The sequence below is a fragment of the Eublepharis macularius genome, chromosome 3, assembly GCF_028583425.1.
Source record: "Eublepharis macularius isolate TG4126 chromosome 3, MPM_Emac_v1.0, whole genome shotgun sequence".
In the NCBI taxonomy this organism is placed as follows: Eukaryota; Metazoa; Chordata; class Lepidosauria; order Squamata; family Eublepharidae; genus Eublepharis; species Eublepharis macularius.
This window is the reverse complement of record NC_072792.1, coordinates 3164624-3185439: the sequence shown is the minus strand read 5'-3', so window position 1 is coordinate 3185439 and position 20816 is coordinate 3164624. Positions and strand designations below refer to the sequence as shown.

General features: G+C 45.9%; 1 protein-coding gene across 1 annotated transcript; it reads right to left on the bottom strand.

Moving 5' to 3' along the window:
• Positions 1-709: 709 nt before the first annotated feature.
• CCDC122 (coiled-coil domain containing 122) lies at positions 710-19954 on the bottom strand. Its single transcript, XM_054973464.1, has 4 exons — positions 19841-19954; positions 18276-18674; positions 4173-4289; positions 710-2870 (listed from the first exon to the last, which is right to left on the bottom strand). The coding sequence occupies exons 1-4, from the start codon at positions 19952-19954 to the stop codon at positions 2721-2723; spliced, it is 780 nt and encodes a 259-aa protein (XP_054829439.1). The 3' UTR covers positions 710-2720.
• Between the last annotated feature and the right edge of the window lie 862 nt (positions 19955-20816).

Here is a 20816-nt window from a genome sequence, read left to right as displayed (position 1 = left end):
ATCTCTGCTCCTTCCTCAACTGAGCCACCTGCGGATAAGTCTTCCTGTGGCCATCCTCAGTAGCCACCTCTCCCTGCAGTCCTCCTTCCCCTCTCCTCTATCAGGTTGCAGTCTAGGGGAGGGGAGGATATGCTAGCCCAATACCACCGGCATTGTTGGTAAGATTCCACATGACATTTTCCTCTCGGGCACAGAGAAGTATGACTGTGTTGTAAAGTTTGCCACCACAAGGTCTCGCGGCCTTCCAAGGGGGAGGCTGCACTTTTTCAGAACTTCTGCTATGAAGGCCTGATCCACATACCTGCCTGCAGCCACAATGCTGCACTAGTTAGCCATGGTACAGGCTACAGTTCATTTTTAGACTAGGATTTTTTCTTCTTCTACAATAAAATGCTGTGAATGGAATCTACCTCAATAAACTGTAAATGCTATCTTTTCTACAATTTAATTGCCTGAGGATTAATTACTGCACGTTGGGAAAAACACTTCTGACTGGGTCAGTCTGCAACCAAATGTCTTCATTCAAACATATATAAGTATTTTATTAAATAGAAAATGATGCATATGACAACTATAAAGAAAAACTGAGATGTTATATTAAAAACAATCCTAGTTGCCTAACAGCCCAATCCTAAGCAGAGGTACTCCAGTCTAAGACCACTGATTTCAATGGAGTACCTCTGTTTAGGATTGGGCTGTAAGTCAATGATTTATAAAATAAAACAATTATTTCTAAAAAAAAATCAGATTACTAACTGTGAAGACTGAAGTACAAGAACAAAAACACAAGGCATATCTGTGAACAGTAACATGAACAAGAAGATAATTATCGCAAGGCGAGAGCCCGTTAATCTCTCCACCATTTGAATGGAATGTTTCTGTTTAGGTTCATTTAGTGCTTACCATCTCTTTTAAGAACATTGTAACAATTTTTTTACTTAAAATACTGCATCTACAATTCTGCTGTTATCCTCTTCTGGAAAAAGTCAAAGGAAAACATACCAGGAGAAATTAAATGTGTACCCCTAAAACAATCTCAGAGGGGGTTTTGCAGTCAAAAATATATTGTTAAAGAAATAAAAACATACAGTTAAACAACAACACTAAATTATTGTTCGTTTGTCTTCTTCTGTAAGAAAAAAACATCACCCCTCCGCCCACACTCCTCAAGGGCAGTGAAAGAGCTCCAGGTGCTTCTGGGATTTCCAGCAAGGACCTAGCCCAATTCTAACAGGTTTCCCAAACCACAACACCCTCCTTGGCCACGGCCCCTTCCCCTGAATGCTGGGTCCAACCTTTTATTTATTCAGTTGACTGCACATGAGAATAAGAGCAGGAATTTAAAAGACATTTAATACAGTCATTTGAGATGCTTTGGCATTTAGTTAAATTCCTGCACAGAGAGAGGTACCCAGTGGCACCTCACAAAAGATCTCTGTCACGGTGGGCAAGGGATTACTTCTGCCACTGGCAAGCCTGTAGGAAGCTAGTGGATCAAGGGAGCTGAGCCACAGGAAGAAGTTCCACCTCTGATGACCCACCCCTCGTATCCCATCCTACCTTCTCTCAAGGCTGGAAAAGGAAAGGAATGGGGACTACCTGTCCAGACCTCCAGTGAGGCTGGATGTGTGTCTGGGAATCCCAGTCCTAACTATGCTGACCTGTAAGGCCCCTACGCCTCATTATGCCTGTGCCCAAAGGCGTGTCACCAGACCCCAGTGGTCCCTTTCCCCCCCCCCGCCAAGAGGATGCAACTTTGCAAGGAAAAGTTGTTGCTTCTCCACTTCAAACTCAGCTCTTATTCAGCTCTTCTCCCCCTAGAGTTCTGAACACGTGTTAGCCTCATGAAAACTATTCTGCTGCAGGCATGCGCTTAAGATGAGCAGTTAGGTCTCAGGCCAAGGCCTTTCACTGGGGCTTCCATCAAAGTAAACACGTTGTACCCATAGGATGTTTCACTTGTTAATTTGTTTCACCATCAAAATCTGCGAGAGCTCTCTCTAACCAACTACAGGCAGCATTTTTCCTATTTTCCTATTTCATCAGTTGTTTTACTAGGTTTCCAGATTCAGGATCAAGCTAGGCAAAGGTGGAGATTATGGGTGTCCTAGTGTCTTTAAAATGCTAACTTTTAGGGCAGTGTGTATGTGTATGTGTGTGTGTGTGGGGGGGGGCATAATTGATCCACTGCACCATTTTACCTACAAAAATCATCCCCTCTCTCCAGGTGCCTTTTCCCCTTCTAACGGTAACAGAGGTATGGGCCCCAGGGGAGGTTCAGTATGCCAAAGGACGGAAGAATTAAATCCTCTTTCCCCTTCTCAGGTGGCTCCAATCCTGGCACCCAACTTTTAGCCTGACAACGTGCTAGGAAGGTCCCATCATCTCCCGGTCTGTTTTGACTGTCAGACTGGTTTTACATGTGATGAAATTAATCCAGAATCGATTCTGCTTGGTGGCTTGGCTTCCATAACTACATCTGTGAGGCCTAAAAGCAATGACCACAACAGGACTTTACGAGACCAGCCGGTCAAGTAATGATGACGCCCTTGAAACCTGAAAGGGGGTTGCTTCAGGCTTGTTGCTTTGATGCATCGCAGCTACTATTCTGTTGGCAAGACATGGATTTTTATTACATTATACCTATAATTTTTAAAAGGATGGGTGGCTATGTCAAAACTCTTTCTCTTCTGCATAGAGAGGGCAGGCAATGCTGCCATTCAGTCAGCCGCTCCAAGAAGCTTTCTTAACTCTGCTGCTCTGTCTTCCATGTGCTGAACGTTCCAATGGCCCTGCCTTTGGCTGGCCTGTAATTTATTCACCTGGCAATGCAAACGTTTTAGGATAGCTCCACACCTTTTATTCTCCACCTGTTAAAGTAAGAATAGAATAACTGAGAACAACTGAATACAAAATGTAACATTTTGAATTTCACAGACTATTAAAAACTTCAAATTAAAGCCACACATCTAAAATTTAAAGTGGAACAAAAATGGTATCAATACATGGACACATGCAGTTTATTAACAATGTGGGCAGTTGCTCCTTCAGTTTTTGTTCTGATACTAATAGTAGTTTGATGGGCTTGACATCTGGCATTACTAATTCTTCAGCGGCTGTCTTTAAATGGACTTTTCAGATTGATGTATCCCAATGAATTACTGTTATAAATAATTCTAGGATTTCTAAATATTTTCCAGTCACCTCTGTAGCCCCATAATGGGAATGCCAATGCTGGGAGGGGCCACAGGTGTTCACATGTAGGGACATGGCCCATGGATGAAGCTACCAAGGACCCAACCCCTGGCAGCTGTACAGGACATGGTGAGAGAAAAGGAAGCCAAGCGGTCTACGCATTCTAAGGACCTCTCACCCTTCATCTTCATCTCAGTCAGCAGCTTCCTGAACACACTGGCCTAAAAAGCTAAAAAAGCAGCTGGCATTCCAGAGTGGAGTCTTCAAAAGAAGATTTTTGGGAATCTCCCTACCGTCTCTGATCAGGGAAATGAAATCTCTTCAGCATGGCCTACAAGGCCTGTGCAGCATCAGACCAGCCCTCAAGGCTCCTAGGATTAAGGCTTCATGTTTAACTTTTTTAAAATATATATATTTGATTAAAATAGTTTTAAAAACAAGTAAAAATTAAAAAGAAACAAGAAGAAAGCAAAAAACAAAGAAGAAAAAAGAAAAGAAAACATGCACAGGAAAAACTTTCAAATTTCTCTATGACAAACATTGGCATAATTCACTCTTGTACTCTTGTTATCAGAATAAAGCTTCTCATTTTTCTATACTCCTCCCCCCCCCCTTATGCTTTATTTAAAAAAAAAGAGTACAAAGGTATCTGAATGTTTTTTCCTGCCCTTTAAGACTCCCTGTACAAATAAAAAATAAGAGTAAAGGTTTCCAGTGTTAAATGATAAGCAATGATAGGTGACTATCATGAACATGACTAGCAATGAACATGGTGACTATATTGTGCTGCACAACAGTTACCACAGTTTTCTTATATTTATGTCTGTGGGATAAGATTTATATTATTGGGGTTATGATTGATCACATGCAGAGACGAGTGTTTATAATGAATTGTCCATTTTTCACAATGCTGTACCAGGGCTGTATCAGCTGTACCAGGGCTAGGCACATGTTCTAGTCAACAAGCTGAAGCTCACCTCAATTTCCTTTCGTAGACAAACTTGAACATTTTTTTCATCTTGGAGTATATTCTCCTTTCCACTGACATCTTCTTTCAATGCATTAATTTCCTTTTCTAAACACACAATTTCATTCTATAAAAGATGAAAGAATAATAGACAATGATTATTTCTATGTATTGTCGAAGGCTTTCACGGCCGGAGAACGATGGTTGTTGTGGGTTTTCCGGGCTGTATTGCCGTGGTCTTGGCATTGTAGTTCCTGACGTTTCGCCAGCAGCTGTGGCTGGCATCTTCAGAGGTGTAGCACCAAAAGACAGAGATCTCTCAGTGTCACAGTGTGGAAAAGATGTAGGTCATTTGTATCTACTCAGGAGGGGTGGGGTTGAGCTGAGTCATCCTGTGTGAGTTTCCCAGGGTGTGGAATGCTAATAGCGGGAGGCTTCACTGTATCCTGAGGAGGTTCTTTTGCATATGGATTGGTACTTGATGTGCTAATCTTCTCTGCAGGGCTATTGTCGGGGATAGAATGTTTTGTTAGCCCGGTGTTTTTCAGAACTGGAAACCATGCTCTGTTCATTCTTAAGGTTTCTTCTTTCCTGTTGAAGTTTTGCTTATGCTTGTGAATTTCAATGGCTTCCCTGTGCAGTCTGACAAAGTAGTTGGAAGTGTTGTCCAGTATTTTGGTGTCCTGGAATAAGATACTGTGCCCTGTTTGAGTTAGGCTATGTTCAGCCACTGCTGATTTTTCAGGTTGTCCAAGTCTGCAGTGTCTTTCATGTTCTTTTATTCTCGTCTGGATGCTACGCTTTGTGGTCCCGATGTAAACTTGTCCACAGCTGCAGGGTATACGGTATACTCCTGCAGAGGTGAGGGGGTCTCTACTGTCTTTTGCTGATCGTAGCATCTGTTGTATTTTTCGGGTGGGTCTGAATACTGCTTGAAGGTTATGCTTTTTCATAAGTTTTCCCATCTGATCAGTAATTCCTTTGATATATGGCAAAAACACTTTTCCTGTAGGAGACTGTTTTTCCTTGGTTGTTTGATTCATCCTGGGTTTGATTGCTCTTCGGATTTCATTTCTGGAGTAGCCATTTGCCTGAAGTGCGTGGTTTAGATGGTTAATTTCCTCATTGAGAAAGTGCGGCTCACATATCCGTCTTGAACGATCCACTAATGTTTTCATTATGCCTCTTTTCTGTCGGGGGTGGTGAAAAAACAGCTCTAGAATCAGCACCCCACAAACCTAGTGTATGGTTCCGGTTTGTGGATGATACATTTATCATTTGGAGCCATGGGGAGGAAGAATTGATGGGGTTTTTGAATCATCTCAACAACATCCACCTGAACATACAATTCACAATGAAGAAAGAAATCGAGGGAAAACTCCCATTTCTGGATACCTTGGTCATCCGCAAAGCAAACTTTCAGTTAGGTCACAAGGTCTACAGGAAACCAACTCACACTGATCGGTACTCACACAAAAACTCCAATCACCACCCAAAACATCACCAAAATACTGGACAACACTTCCAACTACTTTGTCAGACTGCACAGGGAAGCCATTGAAATTCACAAGCATAAGCAAAACTTCAACAGGAAAGAAGAAACCTTAAGAATGAACAGAGCATGGTTTCCAGTTCTGAAAAACACCAGGCTAACAAAACAACAATAGCCCTGCAGAGAAGATTAGCACATCAAGTACCAATCCATATGCAAAAGAACCTCCTCAGGATACAGTGAAGCCTCCCGCCATTAGCATTCCACACCCTGGGAAACTCACACAGGATGACTCAGCTCAACCCCACCCCTCCTGAGAAGATACAAATGACCTACATCTTTTCCACACTGGGAAACTGAGAGATCTCTGTCTTTTGGTGCTACACCTCTGAAGATGCCAGCCACAGCTGCTGGCGAAACGTCAGGAACTACAATGCCAAGACCACGGCAATACAGCCCGGAAAACCCACAACAACCAATGATTATTTCTACAAACGTTTCTAAAAAAACTGATCATCTTTATTTAGGCAGAGGTTAGGGCTGGCCAAAAATAGCTTCAACTGTTTAAAAGACAAAAAAACACACTCCCAGGTGTTTCTCTAAAATGACAATAGAGAAGTGGGGGGGGGGAAGTAGAGAAAAAAGAAAAGTTATATTCCATACATCATAACCAAACACACAGCCCTGAAAGGAAACCTATTTTTGGCAAAAACAAGCACTGTAGCACATCCCTGCTGGTAATAAACACATCTGGTTTCTCTCTCGGCCCACCAGCCCAGAATCAGAAAGCAGAGCAAAGGAACACGTATCTGTGGGAGCCTCAGCTGCACTCATCCAGCATTCACCTGAGACCGTAGAAGAGGGGGAAGAGTGTCTGTTAGCCATTTTACTGGCGTTTCACTAATAAAAAGAAGTACAGATACAGAAATGCTGACAGGAGAACTATTTTGAAATTCATTCATTTATATATATAAATCAGATTTCCCCCCCTTTGTTCACAACTGCAAGAAGCTAATATGGAAGATGACTAGCAGTTAGAAAAGCTCATCAAATAGAATACAATAAAACATGCACCCTTTTCAGAATGGATGGACTCAATCCATGAAGGGGGGCGGGGACTGGGATAATGGCAACAGACAAAACTCCCCCTCTCCCATCAGGCTTTAGGACACTAAAATACTGGACAACACTTCCAACTACTTTGTCAGATTGCACAGGGAAGCCATTGAAATTCATAAGCATAAGCACAACTTCAACAGGAAAGAAGAGACTTTAAGAATGAATAGAGCATGGTTTCCAGTCCTGAAAAACACCAGGCTAACAAAATTCTCTACATCTTATAATAGCCCTGCAAATAAGATTAGCATATCAAGCACCAATCCATATGCAAAATAACAGGATACAGTGAAGCATTAGTATTCCATTAGCATTCCACACCCTGGGAAACTCTTACAGGATGACACAACCCAAACCCACCTTCCTGAGTAGATATAAATTACCTGCTAACATCATCTCCACAGTTGGACACGGAGAGATCTCTGTCTTTCGGTGCAACACCTCTGAAGATGCCAGTCACAGCTGCTGGCAAAACATCAGGAACTACAATGCCAAGACCACGGCGATACAGCCTGGAAAATCCACAACAACCATAGTTCTCCGGCTGTGAAAGCCTTTGACAAAATATGTGTACTCCTCCCTTCCTCTGAGGAGCTCAAGGCAGCATGCCTGCTGGTCTTTTCTCCATATTCTCAACTATGGCTGATGCAGCCAATGCCAGAGTTAACCAGGAAGCACCAAGGGGAATGGGTTGCCTTTAAATGGCTGTCAGTCTTAGGGTGGCAGCCCCTGGCAGGGCCGGATCTACGGTTGCCAGCACCCAGGGCAACCATAGTCAGGCTAGTTGTGCACGCGCATAGCATGCACGTGCTCCTGGCGCTGCGTGGTGACATCACTCCTGTGATGTCATCACGCTGGGGCACCCCCCCCCCACACGGCAAGCAGGCTGTCCCAGCGCACCGCAGAGCTGGCGGCAGCGCTGAAAATAAAGTTAATCAAACCATCCATTTGTTCTAAAGTCCTTTCAAAGTTCAAGCATCCGTGTAGTCCTTGCCGTGCTAAAAATAGACTGCACTTAAGAACTGCTTTGCCGTTCCTTGTTGAGTGACTCTGGTGGTATTTATTGTGGCCCCTGATGAAATTGTGGCTAGATGAAACAAGCTGAATGATCCCATCTTGCCGGCTGCTTGTTGGTTTAACCTGGGACCGGGCTGGCTCCTGGGATACATCTACGAATAAGAACTGATTCAGAGGATTATCGTCCACCTATTAGGCTCCACACTTCCTACTACTACGTTGTCAACAGCTTTTGGACTACATGGACGCTTGAACTTTGAAAGGACTTTAGAACAAATGGACCGTTTGATTAACTTTATTTTCAGTGCTGTGCTTTCAGTCTCGGGGGGCTCGGTCTTTTGAAATTGACTAAGACTGGTCTCTGTATTTATTCAACTACGATGGTTGTTTGATTTCTTGTTTGGAGTTATATTTCATTGTTTAGCAACTTAGAATTACACTGTGCTTTTTCATTTTGTTATTATTTCATTGGTTTATTTCCCCTGGGCTATTGTTGGTTGTCTGCTTCTAATACCAGCTGTGTTAAGGTGGGGTGGGCATTGCCACCTACTCTGCTCCCAATACCAGCTGGGTGATGGCAGGAGTGTGCATTGCCACCTGCTCCCATCCTGCTCCTGGCCTGGGCTTCCCACCATGGCATGTTTTCTGGAGGGACATGGTGCCTTGCCTAGACTTCCCCCCCATGGCAGCGCCCTCTGGTGGTGCACCAGGGTATAAAGAGAGTTGTCTGAAATACGCTTACTCAATTATATAGTAGGATGCATAAAATACAGTATTTAACTTTGGCATTATATCAGTATAAGATGTAGAACACAACAATGGCAATGGATGCTTATAACTCTCTCAGTATAAGATCCAGAACACAACAATGGCATGGATGCTTGCATATATGACAATGGCTGCAGAACTAATCCAAGCCAGTGACGAGCAGTGTGGCCTTACAGCAAGGGACTGCCGCACAGTCCTTTTGATCAGAATATCAGGTGGCAATTTAAGTCAACTTCTCCTGGGCTGCTGCACTCATATAAAATATTTCATCACCATCATCTACAGCATTTTCCACCTGATGCGGAGTTGCACCCTTCTAAGTTCTTTGGATCCCAGGGAAGATTTCCACTGGTGCAGCAAGTCCACATGTAAGTGCTAAAATAACTCCTCATCGCTATCTATTTGCAACAAGTAATTGTATTCCCACTATCTTTTCTGTGCACCAAGACCCAACAGAAGGAACTTCTTTCAATAATATTTCAAAAAGAAATTAAATAAAATCATGTTAACTGTCTGTTTTACATCCCACTGCTCCACAGAGGATCATGGAGTTGGAAGGGACCTCCAGGGTCATCTAGTCCAACCCCCTGCACAATGCAAGAAATTCAAAACTACCTCCCCTCTCCACAGCCCCAACTCCTGCTCCATGCCTCATAGGACTTGGTCTCCAGACCCCTCACCGTCTTCGTTGACCTGCTCTATGTCAGACTGTGGCTAGATAATGTCCTTCCTACAGATTCTCCTTTACAAGCAAACAAGAGTCCATTGTTTGAATAAGGAAACTTTACTGCAGAAATAGTTCATTATAGTCCACTGGCCTGAATAGAAGATTCAGGATGGTACAAGAGCATTGTTACCAATGAAGAGAAAAGCATGAGGTACAAAGTAACAGTTCCCAGCTGAACCAGCCTCCCCCCATAGTTCTCAAAACAACAGCTTTCAGACTTGGGAAGCTGGACATTTCCAAGGCCAATCTTGGGTGGAACGTTGATAGACAAAACATTCCCTTTCGGTGAGAAGTCTGCTTGGGAACATGTGCACCTGTGGAGAAAGCACTTAAACACTAGAAGCATTAGAAAATGGAGTCAGTACAGCTCATATACACACTGAACCTGACATTCTGCCCCCTTTAAAATAAATCCCCCCCAGGTTTATATGGGTAGCGAGTATGAAAAGCTTTAGTTAATCTAGGGGCATGAACATGTACAGAATTCACCCACTCATCGAACCCAGAGTCAAAGTCCTTCCATCTGATGAGGTAAAACAGCTGATTGCGTTTGATTTTAGAGTCCAAAATCTGTTGTACCTCGTAGTGTATTTGGTCATCTATCAAAGTAGGGATAGGTGGAGCTTTGACGTGCCATCTATCATCTGTTGGAGCTTTCTTCAGCAGGCTGACATGGAAGGTGTCGTGGACATGGCGAAGATTTTTGGGTAAATTTACAGCAACAGTCACTTTGTTAATTACTTTGCGTACTGGAAAAGGTCCGAGAAATTTCAATGCCAGTTTGCGGCTGAGTTGGGCTAGCTTTAAATTTTTGGTGGATATATAAACATGATCTCCTGGTTGCAAATCCCATTCGGCCGCACGATGGCGATCTGCGTATTTTTTGTAATCCTGCTTGGCTTTCTCTAGGTGTTGTTTAATGAGAGTCCATTGCTGGGTTGCCTCCTTCCACCATGAAGACACATCTGGCAAAGTCGGTGCGGAGGAAGGGGGGGCGTCTAATGGAAAAGGATTGAAATGGGCCCCATATACAACTTTAAACGGGGCTTCTCCTGTGGATGCATGTACACTGTTGTTGTATGAAAACTCTGCCAGAGGGAGGAGGTCTACCCAGTTGTCTTGTTGGAAATTGATGTAACAACGAAGGAATTGCTCTAGAATTTGATTAGTTTTTTCCGACTGCCCGTCGGTTTGTGAGTGGTGGCTTGAACTGATTCCCTGTTCAATATTCAACATCTGCAAAAGCTCCCGCCAGAAGTTGGCAACGAACTGTCCGCCGCGATCCGAAATCACCTTGGACGGAAAAGAATGTAATTTCACAATGTGTTTCAGAAATAGGTCTGCCAGTTTTCGAGCGGTGGGTATAGTGGTACATGGGATGAAATGAGCTTGCTTAGAAAATAGATCCACTACCACTAAAATGCAGTTGTGTCCCTTGGACACTGGTAAATCAGTGATAAAATCCATGGATATCGTTTCCCAGGGTCTACTGGGCGTTTCCAGGGGTTGTAACAGACCCGGCGGCTTTCCTTTTCGGGTTTTGGCGCTGAGGCAAATGGGGCAGGAGGCTACGTACTGGGAAATGTCTTTGCGCATGCCCGGCCACCAGAACTACCGTTGTATTAAATGTAGCGTTTTTAGGTAACCATAGTGTCCTGCGGTGGGGGCATCATGACACCGCTGTAAAACCTCTTTCCGCATACTGTCGGGTACATAAAAGCGATTTCCCGATAACCACTCCCCTTGCGGAGATTGATTTAGTTTGGATTTGGGTGCTTTCTCCCCCTCCTTCTCCACCTCAGCTTTAAGTTTCGATTTCCATTCTTGGGAGCTGTGCGGAAGGTGCTGAAGTGTGCGGCTGCGTGTAGTTACCACGCCTCCTAATTGCGTAGGCGAGAAGACTGTATCTATAGTCTCCTCCCGTTTGCTTTTGTGTTGGGGCATGCGCGATAGGGCGTCTGCAAGAAAATTGGTTTTGCCCGGTAGGTAGTTCAAAGTGAAATTGAATTTGGAGAAAAATTCGGCCCACCGTAATTGTTTGGCATTAAGTCGGCGGGGACTTCGGAGGGCTTCCAAATTTTTATGGTCTGTCCAAACTTCGAATGGGTGGCGTGCCCCCTCTAGCCAATGCCGCCAATTTGTGAGGGCTGCCTTTACTGCAAAGGCTTCCTTCTCCCACACATTCCAATTTCTTTCTGCCTCAGAAAACTTTCTCGATAGGAATGCACAAGGTCGAAGCTTCCCGTCCTCCCCCTTCTGCAATAATACGCCTCCAATTGCAGTATCGCTGGCGTCGACCTGCACTATGAAGGGGTAGTTTTCATTAGGGTGACGGAGAATGGGTTCTGTTATGAATTGCATCTACAGGCATTCAAAGGCCATTTGGCAATCGGGTGTCCACAGCAATTTGGAGCTGGGCCTTTTCGCCTGATCCCCTTTGTCTTTGGTTTTTAATAGTTCCGTCAGGGGAAGTGCTATTTGCGCAAAATTCGCAATGAATTCCCGGTAAAAATTGGCAAATCCCAAGAAAGATTACAGTTCTTTACGGGTAGTGGGAGTTTGCCATTCTCGGATCGCCTGTATTTCGGCTGGATCCATTTTCAAGCCGTCTTGGGATATACAGTAACCAAGGTAAGTGAGTTCCGTCTTATGGAATTCGCATTTAGACAATTTAATAGGCAGTTTATTATTCATTAGGGTTGCCAGGACTTTTTTGACCAATTGTATATGGTCTTCCTCCGATTCTGAATAAATTAACACATCATCTAAATACACCACCACTCCTTTATACAGAAATTCATGTAGCACTTCATTTATCATGGACATAAAGACAGACGGTGCTCCCGTTAAGCCAAAAGGCATAACTAAGTATTCATACTGTCCAAGGGATGTATTAAAAGCGGTTTTCCCCTCGTCCCCGGCTTTGATACGAACATGGAAGTAAGCATCTTTCAAATCTAATTTTGTAAAGATCTTACCTTGGGCCACGACGTTGAGAAGATCCTGGACGAGCGGGATGGGGTAGGCGTTGTTGGTTGCAACAGCATTAAGTCCTCTAAAGTCTGTGCATAGTCGGAGTCCTCCGTCTTTCTTCTTTACGAAGAGAACTGGTGCCGCATGGGGACTATTGGCTGGACGAATGAATCCTCTTTGGAGATTGGTGTCAATGAACTTTCTGAGTTCCTCTCTTTCCTGGAGACTCATAGGGTAGAGTTGGCCTTTGGGCAGCGAGGCTCCGGGTAAGATCTCTACCGCACAATCGGTCCGTCTGTGCGGGGGTAGGGTATCGGCTTCTTCTTCGGAGAAGGCCGGTAAGTAAGTCCAATAAGGTTCAGGTATCTGGTTTATTTTCTCCTGTGTAAGGAGGGCCTTTTCGGTGTGGGTCGGATTGGTACCCCAATTTTGATCCCAGCGATGGTTTTCGCAGTTGGTGTGACTGAAGGTGACGCTTCCTTCAGCCCAATTTATGTAGGGGTTGTGCTCGCATAGCCACTTACTGCCCAGGATTAACGGGTATTTGGCAGTGGTACTAATAACAAAAGATCTTCTTTCCCAGTGTTGGCCCATGCCCGTCACCACCGGGATTGTTTCAGTGGTGACAGGGTTCATATTGGTGCCATCCATTTGCTCGAAGATGACTGGGTTTTTCAACTCCCGCACTGGTAATACCAGTCCATTAACCAGGGCGGGGGCAATGATGTCTCTAGAGCAGCCTGAGTCAATGAGGGCTTGTACACGGATATGCATCTTCCTCTCAGGGTTCAACAAAGTCACTGGTATAAACAGTATGGACCCTTGTGGCCGGTCCCTTGTTGGGGCGGACCGAGGGTGGATCTGCCGTTTGGGTCCCTTTACGACAGATCCATTTCGTTTCCCGACTGGAGACTCTCTGGATTCTCCTCTCCATTCAAGGCAGTAGGGTCGTACTCCATGAGTTCCTCTACCTCTAACCCTCTGTCGGGGACATTTCGTTGAGAAGTGCCGCGACCCCTGCCCGATCTGGGAACGGGTGTTGGGCGTTGAGATGGGGGAAACGGAGCAGGGGTTGGACGCCGTAATTGGAGCGGAGGTCTCTGCACAGGCCGGTATGGACATTGCGCTGCGAAGTGACCGCCTTGCCCGCATTGCAAGCACAAGCCTTGTTGCCATCTAGCATCTCTCGCTCCTCGAGTAGCATATCCAGTGCCCCGTCCTCCCTTTTGCAAAGTTAGAGGTCGTCTTTGTGCCGATTGTTGTTGCTGTTCAACTAATCGGACTTCTAATATACGATTCTCAACCTCACAAATTAATTGAATCCATCCCAACAGCGTAGGAGGATTGTCTTGCATGAGTGCTCTGTCCAAAAGTTTCGGGTTTAGCCCTTGTTTGAACAACATTATTTTAGTGGATTCCTCACATCTGGGGCATTTGGCAGCTAGTTGTCGGAATTTTGTAACATAGTCTCTGGCCGACATGCCGCCCTGCTTAATAGCTTGTAGTTCAGTTCGGGCTCTAGTTTCTTCTAACGGGTCTTCGTATTGCGCCCTTATAGCATCCACCAACCCTTGTAAGGTATTAAGTTCGGGGGCCCCAACATTATACAGTCCTACATACCAGTCTGCTGCTTTGCCTTGAAGTCGGGATCCGAGATGTTCGATCTGGCTGGCCTCGTTTCCGAATAGATGTCCCCATCGATTGAAGAACTGCACCACTTGTACCAGAAAAAATCCCAACTTGGAGGGATCTCCGTCAAAAGTGGCTTCCAGTTTCACCCAGCCCATCGGGAGATCTTGCCGTGGAACTGGGGTGGTGGTGGGGTAGTAGTCCATCAGGATGGATAGTTGCGTCTGTGGCGTGATAGGAGGTTGCTGGGGAGGTGGGGGTGGTTGGGGCCAGGGTTGTGGCTGCGGCAATGGTTGCCCGGACCCCCCTGGCTGCGGATGTAGATGCGGGATCGATGGAATTGGTGGCGGTCTCACCGGCTGAACTGGCGGTGGCCGTATCGGTTGGGTTGGGGGTGGCCGAACAGGTTGGGCCGGAGGTGGTCGCTGGGGTGCGGGTCGGAGCGGTTGAAGTGGGAGAGGCCTTACCGGTTGATCTGGAGTTGGCCTTATAGGCTGCGGTGGCGGTATTTGTTGAGGTCGGAGCGGAAGGGGCCGCTGCGGTGAGGGCCTGATAGGTGCCGGACCACGCGGGCTTGCCCCTCCCGGCGTCGCCAGTCTCGGACCTGGAAGTAGTCCTCTGGGTATGGTCTGCAGAGGTTGATCCCCCCCCGGAGGATGTTGCACGGGGGTTGTTGTTGGCGTTGGGTGTGGCGTCCCCCCCTTTGGAGGAGCTGGCCGTTCTTCTTGCTGATCCGGTTGGAGAATTACCGGAGAAGCCGGGGGGGGGGGGTATTACCGAAGTAGTTGCTCCCGTCGGGCGGACTGGTTCATCTCCGCCCGCTCCCGGGACCTCTGTCGGAGTATCTCCAGGGCCGGAATCTTTAGGGACTTCTGTCGGAGTATCTCCAGGGCAGGAATCTTCCTCTTCCTCTGAGTCAGATGTAGACCCCTCAGGATCGTCTGGGCACAGGTTATCGGAGCAGGAATCCCCTTCACCTCCTGTCCCTTGTTCGTCCGTGGTGGCCGGTCGAGATGGGGCAGACTCCCGCGGGTTGGAGATAACACTTTGGAGGGTAGCTATTTGTAGAGCCATTTCTTCGGGTGATGGCCTCTCTCCATTCCCCGCTACCATTACTGAGAGTAAATGTATGGCATGAGCTAGGCTTTCTTCCATATCGGCTAACCTAGCTTCTAGTAATTGAACTCTACTTGGACCCTGTTGGTCCGTCGGTCTTTCACTCAGTGTCGTAGAGTCTCCTGCGGTGGTGGCCACCGGGGTACTCGGCCTCCATGGTGGAGGGTCTCCTTGATCGTCTTGCGACCTCGCTGCTAGAATTCCTTTGGCCAATCCCGTAACTGCGGAAATGCCGGAATCCACAGCCAGGGTACGACTTTGCATTTGTACCCAACGTTGTTCAGAAATCTCTGGTTGTCCCGTCCACGGGGTGACTTCCGAATAGTCCCAGCTTAGGACACCGCGGCGGGACGTTTCCCATTCCATCTGTTCGGTCGTCCTGTTCCAAAATAGCCATGGTTGGCTGCTGTCCTGCTCGGGGACAGTCTCTAGGCTTCGGCGCCCATCCAAAGTTAACGGATGAAACATCCCGCTGGCCCTGCGTTCTCTCGTTTCCCGAGGCCTGGGTCCCCACTCCGAGGGTGTAGGCGCCGAGAACAGTGGGATGGTGATGGCCTTCGGCTTTTCACCCTCACTGTCGAGATCGATGAGAGGAGGGGTGGTAGTCGAAGCTCCGGTCCCCTCCAGTGCAGGGCCTTGAGGTTGCAACTGTTGATCGCCGGGAGAAGCATACGGATCAAACAAAGGATCCCTGTCCGGGACTGCTTTGGATTCCGATGAGCCCGGCTTAGACATGATTGGTAACAAAAATGTCAGACTGTGGCTAGATAATGTCCTTCCTACAGATTCTCCTTTACAAGCAAACAAGAGTCCATTGTTTGAATAAGGAAACTTTACTGCAGAAATAGTTCATTATAGTCCACTGGCCTGAATAGAAGATTCAGGATGGTACAAGAGCATTGTTACCAATGAAGAGAAAAGCATGAGGTACAAAGTAACAGTTCCCAGCTGAACCAGCCTCCCCCCATAGTTCTCAAAACAACAGCTTTCAGACTTGGGAAGCTGGACATTTCCAAGGCCAATCTTGGGTGGAACGTTGATAGACAAAACATTCCCTTTCGGTGAGAAGTCTGCTTGGGAACATGTGCACCTGTGGAGAAAGCACTTAAACACTAGAAGCATTAGAAAATGGAGTCAGTACAGCTCATATACACACTGAACCTGACACTCTAGACGCGTTCTAGCTTTTCTATTGTGGTCTATTCTGAAATTGTGGTGCCCAAAACTGAACGCAATATTCTAAGTGAGGTCTAACCAGAGCAGAGTAGAGCTATACCATCACTTTGTGTGATCTGGACACTATGCTTCTGTTGATACAGCCCAAAAATGCATTTGCCTTTTTAGCTACCACATCCCACTGCTGACTCATGTTCAGTGTATGGTCTACTAAGACCCCTAGATCTTTTTCACACATACTATTGCCAAGACAATTCTCCCCCGTCCTATAATTATGCCCTTAGGACTTCGTTTCATTTAAAGAAACTAGGTGCCGATCCTAGGCTGTAACTTTCATCCCTCATCACGTTTTCTATTATTGCCATGTTGAGCACCATTTCCCTCACAGAAGACTGAGGAAAAGTAGGAATTGAGCAGTTCTGCCCTCTCTTCATTGCCTGTTACAATTTCACTTTCCTGTCCTTGCAAGGGGCCTACCATGTGCTTGCTCTTTTTCTTGCTTTGAACATAAGCAAAGAACCCTTTTTTGTTGTTTTTAGTATTTCTTGCTAGCCTAAGCTCATACTGAGCTTTAGGTTTCCCAACACTCTCCCTAGAAGCGCTGGTTATTTGTTTATATTCATCCTTGGTTATAATGCCCACCGTCCATTTCCTAAATAAGCCTTTTTTTGTTTCTCAACTCTTTAGAATCTGTTTATGGAGCCACCTTGGCTTCTTTAGGCTCCTCCAATTTTTCCTTCTCATAGAAATCGTTTCAATATTTCACCTTTAAGAAACTCCCACTCCTCTTGAACTCCCTTCTCTTTAAGTATTTCCTGACCACGGGATTCCACCCAACATAACTTTAAGTTTGTTAAAATTTGATTTTCTGAAGTTCAACCTGTATGTCTGACCACGTAAAGCTTTTCTCTCCCCCAAGACGGTAATTTCCAAAATTACACGGTCACCACCACCCCCCAGGGTGCCCATGACTTTCACCTCTTCAACTAGTTCTTCCCTGTTGGTGAGAATCAGGTCCCAGTTAGCAGAACCCCTTGGTTCTTTCTCCACTTTCTGAAAAATGAAGTTCTCAGCAAGACAAGTCGGGAATTTATTTGACCTTTCATTTTTAACAGAGTTAGGCTTCCAACAGATATCCAGGTAATTGAAATCTCCCGTGACCGCTGCGTCCCATCTCTTTGTGAACTTTGTCATTTGTTCCAGGAGTGTCTCACCCAAGTCCTCTGCTTGGTTTGGTGGTCCATAGCAGACCCCCCCCCACCATAGTATCACTATTATTTCTTATTCCTTTTATTTTTACCCAGAGACTCTCAACTCAACTTCCATGCTCAGATACACGTATTTCCTCACATGTATATACCTCCTTTACATACTCTTCCCCCCACCCCTTTTTATTTGTCTATCCCTTCTGAACAAGCTGTATCCCTCAATCCTAGTATTCCAATTGTGTCATCCCACCAAGTTTCAGTAATGCCTATTATGTCATAGTCCCCTTCCTGTATTAGGACTTCAAGTTCCTCCTGCTTGTTTCTCATGCTACATGCATTATTGTTGAAACATCGGAAGCCGTGAGTTATGTGCCCTGAGGTTTTTGTTTCTGGGCTTACCTGCGAGTTAATGTTTCTTAGCATATGCGCTGCTTCCCACAAGTCTTTAGTGTTCTCATATCCAGTTATAGGCTTTCAATTGTCTCTCCCCCCCATAGGATTTAGTTTAAAGCCCTCCTTACCTGGTTTGCAAGGCTCTTACCAAACACATCTTTTCCTACCCTCATGATGTGCAAACCATCTCTTGATACAACAACTTCACACATATGCACATGGCTGTTTCATTAAAAAGCTATATGCAGCCCTCGCCTTGTTGCTTGAGCAAGTGGGACTGCCCTAACTACATTTCCCTTTCTTCTCACGCACTGCTGGGTCCAGCCCCGTCAGCTGTACTACTGCTTAGGATTGCACTGTCAGTGTTTAGAGGGGTTCACAAACATTCCTACAGTACTCTGTCCTGCTATCAAATATATCTTCCAGTGAAGATGCTCTGGGACAACCAACATCTTGACACAAAAGATAAAAACAGTTGTAAAGGCAAACTCACTGTACCTGAACTGAGTCAAGAGAATTTCCTTCGGGATTCTGAAGAGCAGACATTAACTCCTCCTTCTTGGCAATCAGCTCTTTGACGGTGGCTCTTTTGTTAGCAACCTCAACCATAAGTGGCCATTTGCTTTCTACCTCCCCAAATCGGTCTTTGTGAGCTAAGATGTTCTTATTGTAGGCCTCATTTCTTAGCAACATAATTTTAAACTCTTCTTGCAACATTTCTGTGTCAAACTTCAGTGTTAAGTTCTCAGCATACAAGGCTTTAGTCTGAGTTTGCAGAGTTTCACAGTGATGGTTTGTAGCTGTTACGGCTTCATCTTGATGACAAATTTGGCTTTCTATTGCCTTTGTTTCTGCTACCAATGTATTTGTATGGGTCTCAAGGTCCCGAAGCTGAGCCTAGAAAGAAAACACAGGAACATTCAATGGGGTTTTTTGGGTACAGACCACCAACCTATTTACACAACATGGCTGATATTAAGTTAACAGGGTTTTAAAATATCGTAACAAAACAAAATTTTTACCCTATTGTTCTTAGCCTTTGGAAAGTTATAGCACAGTAGAAAGAAAGGTCATTTGGATCTACACACCCTCTACTGGAAAAGGTCTTGGCTCTCTGGAGCCCAGACTCTGGAGCTATAAAGTGTTTCAAAAGAATTGTAAAGAGTTTCAAAAAGGGAACATTATCGGTGCAGTTCTAAGCAGAGCTACACCCTTCGGAGCGCAGCGGCATTTGCAGCCAAAACAAACAGGAGTTTTGTGGCACTTTTTTTTTTTTGGAAACATCCAAATTTAATACAAGAAATTTAAAGACGCATTTTATTCCGCCAGAAGCTCCCGTAGGCGGGTGCAATGAGGGAATTCTCACTAGTCAGAAGTATGAATAAAAACAAAGAACAAAGTTGGGGGGTACGATATCCTGGAAGTACAAGTTTTCTTAAATACCTCCTGCACAGAGAGGATCTACATGGTGCATTTGAAAAATGAAGAGAGGCAGTGCAGTGTAGGGGTTAGAGTGCTGGGTTAGGGTCTGAGGTTAAGACCCATACTCTACTAGAGAATCTGAGGTTCTACTACGTGGTGGGTAACCTTGGGGCAGTCACACACTGTCAGTACAAACTACCTCACAGAGTGGTTGTTGTGAAGATAAAATGGAGCAGAGGAGAATGAAAGCTGCTTTGGGTCCCCCCACCCTACACACTGTGGGGAGAAAGGCAGGGTATAAATGAAACAAACAAGAATTGGGCCTTTTCCACAACAGCTTCTGCAGGAATAAAACGTTATTAGTCTTTAAGGCACCACCAGATTCCTGATTATTTTTGCTGCTGACTGTCTTGCGAAAGCCTGAGGGGAGTCTTCTAAGCAGCCTGCCACGGGGCACACACAGGCACCCGACGCTCCAAGGTGAAGAAGGAATTCCACTGGGCATTCCCAGCAGCTCTGAATAAACAGCCACGTCTCTGGGCTCTCATTGGGAAGTGGCTCTCAAAACAAAAGGCCTAGCATACAGGTTTCGGCCCGGGTCTTCCTTCTAATGACCAGCCTCAGGAACAAACTCACATTACCTGCAGCTGTCCAAGGATGGCCTTGCTTTTTCCTATCTCAGAGGCCTGTGTCTGCTGTTGCAATGCTACTTGCTTTACAACTTCAGCTAATGAGGAGGGGTCAGGCTTAGCCATGGCGAGAGACCAGGGCCCCAGGAATCGGCCTGGAGACACAGTATTACCAAATACTCGTGGTTAGGGCTCTTCCCCTTCAACCTCCAGTGTAAACACGGGAATTGTGTATTTGTCCCCAGCCAACTAATTTTTGATAATAAAAAGCTTTGTTTTTTAAAAAAGATCATGTAAGCCTTCAAAAATTGTGGGTTTTTTTCAGTCTTTGCCCTGTTTTCTCTTGTGCAGCAGTGAGGCCTGGCCTGGAAATGCTGCCCTCTAGAAAGAGGCCCATTTATGGTGAGAGGCCAGGTGAGGCGTTGCCTGGCAACAGGAGGAGAAAGGGGGAGAATGGCCTCCAGCGGGCGGGCGGGGGGGGGGCAGGCAGCGTTTTTCCCTGAGGGGAAGGAGGAATCTTGCTATGGGGGCTCCGCAGCTGACAGCCTGTGGAGCAGCCAGAAGGGCCATTGGCAGGAGAGAGGCCATCTTCCGGTGCCCCTTTGCCTTCCCCCAGGAGCCGCCATCTTCTCCCACTGCCTGTCACCCAATACCTCCTTTTCCCCATCCATGCGCAGGAAGATGGGGCAGGTATGGGGGGGTGCAAGAAGCTTTCCTTTGTGGGGTTTCTTCCACCCCTCATTTCTTAGAAACCGAGAATTGCCCCCATCTCTCCCTCAGCTGCATTTAATTTATTGGATTTATACTCCACCCTCCCCACAACGCGGGCTCAGGGCAGAACAGCCACAAGGACTGCGTAGACCAGCTTTCCGCATGGAGATGGCAGTGGTGGTCCTGACCAGCAATATCTTGTTGAGATTCTATTTTGGAAGAGATGGGTGTCGTCGTGTGGTGGCCGTTGCCTGGCATTTATGTGGCAGTGGCTGCA